Raw genomic sequence first — 5,335 nt, forward strand, 5'->3', positions numbered from 1 at the left:
TAACAAAAGCACATAAGAGATATTGTGTTATAAGTAAACAAGTCTTATACATTAATGACACGAGTCTAGGCCAAGAACAAACAATATTACTAACGAACTGAGTAATTACTTGTATTGGTATTTTTATCATGATTCTCCCAAAAATGTGTTTTTTGTCTTCCCTCCCTCCTATAGCCTATTGCTATGCATTTCTTTCTCCCACATTTTCCAATCCCCCTTCATTAATTACTTCCCACCTTCCCCTCCCCCTCCCCCCTCTCTCTCTATTTCTCTCCATCCGTTTCTCATTTTCTAATTTTCTCCACCAAATCCTCTTTCTCAATTCATGCTCATTATATTTCATATTTATTATTTTTATATATATGTCTGATTTTTCGTCCGTTACGTTAATTTTCTTGCAACATCAACCATAATTCTTGCCTTAGTATATGCTATTCATTTTTTCCTTTATATATAACATCATCCATTCTTCTTATAATATAATAAACTTCCCAATATTATCATCATTACATTACAATTACAACAACTATTGAATTTACTCAAAAATCATCTATATGTACATGTGATTAATTATCATTCAATTATTTTTTCCTTGTCCAAATATATATACATAGAAGGAAATTAATTAAAGAGATCAATGGAATACGGCACCGGAGGTGGTGGTGGTGGTGGTGGTGGAGCTTCGTCAAGTGGCGGTGACGCCGCAGATGCTCACCGGAAGAAGAAACGTTTCCATCGACATACAGCTCATCAAATTCAAAGCCTTGAATCGTAAGAAATATAAAGTACTTCTTTTGAGTATTATTAATTATAAAAGGAATAATGATAATAATGATTTTTTTAACTTATATATACTTTACCTAGTCATGTGTAAAAAAATCGTATGTTTTAACTAGTTGTAGCGAGTAATATGTCTTATTTTTTTCAATTTTCTAATTCCTAGGGGTTTAGCTGAATTGAGTAGTTTTTGCTTTAACCTAGAGTATTTGTGTTAAGAAATTTTTAATTCAATATGTAGTGATACATGTGAATCCAATTATTCGCGTTATTCAAAAATTCAGAATCTATAAAAATGAAATTTTAGATAGTAGTGTCAAAATATAGTACTAATATTTTTTGGTGTTTATACATTGTAGTGTGTTCAAGGAATGTCCACATCCAGACGAGAAAATTAGATTGCAGTTGAGTAGAGATTTGGGTTTGGCTCCTCGTCAAATAAAGTTTTGGTTCCAAAATAGGAGGACTCAATTGAAGGTTTTTTTTATTTTTCATTTGTTTTGTTTAAAATTAAGTACTATTTTCATGTGTTAGTTTGATGGAGTAATAAACATGAAGTTTATGATTGTAGAGTCAACATGAGAGAGCAGATAATAGTGCACTTCGATCAGAAAATGATAGAATTCGATGTGAAAACATCGCGATAAGGGAAGCAATCAAGAATGTGATATGTCCATCTTGTGGAGGTCCTCCAGTTACTGAAGACACTTATTTTGATGAACAAAAATTGAGAATGGAGAATTTGCAACTAAAAGAGGAGGTTTATATCAATTCTTGTTTCTATTCGTTTATTTCTCTGTTTCTTTATGTTTATTTCCTTTTCTTGGCATATGTAGCTTGACAAAATTTCAAGCATTGCTGCAAAGTATATGGGGAGGCCTATTTCGCAACTTCCACCAGTGCAACCTGTTCATTTGTCCTCACTTAACTTAATGTCCATGCCTAATTTTGGACTAACTGGCCCTTCACTTGATCTTGATCTTGATCTTCTCCCTGGAAGTTCGACGACTACTTTTCCAAATTTACCATGTCCTACATTGAACATATCAGACATGGATAAGTCCCTTATGGCTGATATTGCTGGCAATGCCATGGAGGAACTGATTAGGCTTTTACAAACTAACGAACCTTTGTGGACAAAGTCAACAACTGATGGCAGAGATGTACTTGACATCGATAACTATGACCAGATTTTTCCAAAGGCTAACAGTTCGTTGAAAAATCCAAATGTTCGTGTTGAGGCTTCCAGGCAATCAGGTGTTGTGATCATGAATGGTTTGGCCTTAGTCGACATGTTCATGGATGTGGTTAGTTTATCTTCTCACTCACATTGTCTTTATTTTAGCATTTAAGTGACCTGATAGTGAAAAGTTTGATCTGTTCTCGTAATTTTGTAGAATAAATGGGTGGAATTCTTTCCTACAATTGTTTCAAAGGCAAGAACACTTGAAGTAATATCATGTGGCATGATGGGCAGTCGGAGTAGTACATTACAATTGGTAAAGAAATGTTGTATTAACTTCATTTTTTCCTTGAAGTTATATTCATATTGTTGTAGAGTCTGAAATTAGTCATGCTTCTTGCAGATGTATGAAGAACAGCAAGTGCTTTCGCCATTAGTCCCAACACGACAATTCTACTTCCTACGGTTTTGCCAGCAGATTGAGACGGGCTCATGGGCAATTGTTGATGTTTCCTATGATATTACTCAAGAAAATATGTACCCTCCCTCTTCTTGCAAGGTTCATAAGCTCCCATCTGGATGCTTGATACGAGACATGCCCAATGGTTATTCCAAGGTTGTCGAAATGGCTCTAATAAGCTCTATAATACCACATTTGTAGTAGTACTTACTATATCTAATTTGTTAATTCTATTGTGGTATAGGTAACTTGGTTGGAACATGTTGAAGTGGAAGAGAAAGGTTCAATTCATAGGCTATATAGAGATCTTATATATAGTGGTATGGCATTTGGAGCAGAGAGATGGCTTGGTTCTCTTCAGAGATTGTGTGAGAGATATGCTTGTTTAATGGTTAGCGGCAACTCTTCTCGTGAACTTGGAGGAGGTATATATACTCAATGGGACATATGTTTTTCACTAATTAATACTATTGCATCCAATACCTGTTTAATCAATCAATCAACTGCCCTACTCTTATATTCGAGCTTGAGACTAACTATACTTGCAAATATAAGTGCTTAAATACTTGATTTGGTTGAAACTAATTCGTGTGTGATGCAATGGTGGCAGTGATTCCGTCACCAGAAGGGAAGAAAAGCATGATGAAAGTGGCTCAAAGAATGGTGAGCAGTTTCTGTGCCAGCATAAATCCGTCCAATGGACACCAGTGGAACAACATTTCTACATTGGATGAATTTGAAGTTAGAGCCACCCTTCAAAAGTGCACAGATCCTGGCCAGCCCAATGGTGTAGTCATCAGTGCAGCTTCCACTATTTGGCTCCCGGTTCCTCCACAACATGTTTTCAATTTCCTTAGGGACGAAAGGACTCGACCTCAGGTGTGCATAAATTTATTAAGCTTCTAATTCAACGAAGGTCATTATTCGTTCATTTTGTAGTACATTATAGATTGTTTCTTCCCCCTTTGGGACGGTGTGTATATATTTTGCATTGTTCTAATTCAATTTTTTCTTTTCTTTTGACACAGTGGGATGTTCTTTCCAACCAAAATCCAGTACAAGAGGTAGCTCACATTGCAAATGGCTCTCACCCAGGGAATTCTATTTCTGTGCTCAGGGTAAATTTCCATAATCTAATCATATACTCCCTCCATTTCAATTTTTTTTACTTTCTTAAACTCCGTGTCAAATCAAAACTAGACAAATAGATTGAAACAGACGGAGTAGTGTATTTAACAAATAATGGAATGATTTTGATAACGAGGACAAAATGTTACATTGTCGCAGGCCTATAACACTAGCCAGAATAACATGCTGATACTTCAAGAAAGTTGCATAGACTCATCAGGTTCACTAGTAGTCTACAGTCCTGTTGATTTACAATCCATCAACATTGCAATGAGTGGTGAAGACACCACCTACATCCCTTTGCTCCCCTCAGGTTTCACAATATCACCAGACGGACGAGGGTCCAACGAGGCATTATCGATGAATAATGGTAGTACCTTGGGAGGAGCAGGGGCAGGGGGGTCACTAGTGACAGTAGTGTTCCAGATATTGGTAAGCAGTTTGTCATCATCAGCCAAAATGAGCCCAGAATCAGTAAACACAGTTAATAACCTTATAGGCAACACTATCCACCAAATTAAAGCTGCCTTGAATTGCTCCACTTCCTGATCCAAAATTTTGAATTTAATTCCGCTCCTGCTCCTGCCTGCTGCCTGCTTTAAATACACCGTACAGATGAGAAGTTGGATCATGAATTCAATGAGGAGAAAAAAAAAAAAGACCTTATTTGAAGTTAGTTGAGAATTATGAATGCTATGCTTCTTTTCTTTCATCAATATATAGTCCTGGAACTGACACAATGCCTTAATACATCCATATGCCCACTGTCAAAAGTTTTATTACAAGTTTTAACAACTCATAGCTAGTTTCCCCCTTTTTTCTTAATTATTCCTAGTGCATTGGATTGGATTGGATCGGATCGTCCTTTTTATGTTACGGAGTCAAGAACGAACCATACATGTTTTTTTTCTTTTGTTAGGAAGTGATTCATGACTTGATCGTTTTATTCTATTCAGGGAAGAAATTTGTATGGTTCGGGTATTGACTTCTACACATGAATTTTTATTTTTTTTCATTAATCTAACTATGATGTATCCATTTTTCTCTATATGTATCAATATTTATGCAACATGTTTTTGGTTAGTAAATTAAAAATATGTGCATGGACACCAAAATGTGGTCCAATGTGGTAGAAAAATGACAGCCAGGAGTGGGACCAAAACAAGGACATGTTGAGAAAAATTTATTTGCTAACGTCAAAAAAGTCCTTAATTGTCACCTATTCTAAATTAGTGTAATTTGTGGTCGGAATTTGTACTGCATTACACCAAGATATATAATATATAATGTACAACACAATTTTATTTGTTTAGATTTCTTGCTAGATTATTATTCCATCCCTTCTCCTCTAGCAATTTATTTTATGAAATTATTCTTATTAATAGTATTTTGAATACAAATATTTTCAATTTGCTAAAATAAACGAGCAATAGGAATGATTATTTTTCAGTATACTTGACAAGTAAAAAATAACAAACGCAAGTATATATTTGTAGTAGTGGTGTTTGCTTCTTCCAAGGTTAGTCCTTTTTAGGCCCAAATGATGTGGGATGGTATCCATTATTCTCATGTTTACAATGCACAAATCCTTTCTTCCTCTTCCTGTTTTTCTTCTTCTAATTTTGATGAAATGTTATTATGTTCCAAGTGATCAATTGTTTTGGCTACAACTTATAAATGTAAACACAAGTGGCCGATCAATATATATGGTATGGCTTCAACATAACTAATAGCTTTAGCCCAAATCTTATATATGTGTCTGAGAAATATAATATATAAACGAATCG

General features: G+C 35.1%; 1 protein-coding gene across 1 annotated transcript; it reads left to right on the forward strand.

The window, feature by feature from the left end:
- The first annotated feature begins 276 nt into the window (after window positions 1–276).
- Window positions 277–4,399, forward strand: LOC125875169 (homeobox-leucine zipper protein HDG11-like). The gene is made up of 10 exons (XM_049556261.1): window positions 277–771; window positions 1,137–1,254; window positions 1,349–1,537; window positions 1,614–2,084; window positions 2,175–2,276; window positions 2,364–2,576; window positions 2,665–2,845; window positions 3,031–3,299; window positions 3,449–3,538; window positions 3,708–4,399. The coding sequence occupies exons 1-10, from the start codon at window positions 638–640 to the stop codon at window positions 4,095–4,097; spliced, it is 2,157 nt and encodes a 718-aa protein (XP_049412218.1). The 5' UTR covers window positions 277–637; the 3' UTR covers window positions 4,098–4,399.
- Window positions 4,400–5,335: the final 936 nt, after the last annotated feature.

This window comes from Solanum stenotomum, chromosome 8 (genome assembly GCF_019186545.1).
Source record: "Solanum stenotomum isolate F172 chromosome 8, ASM1918654v1, whole genome shotgun sequence".
Lineage (NCBI taxonomy): Eukaryota > Viridiplantae > Streptophyta > Magnoliopsida > Solanales > Solanaceae > Solanum > Solanum stenotomum.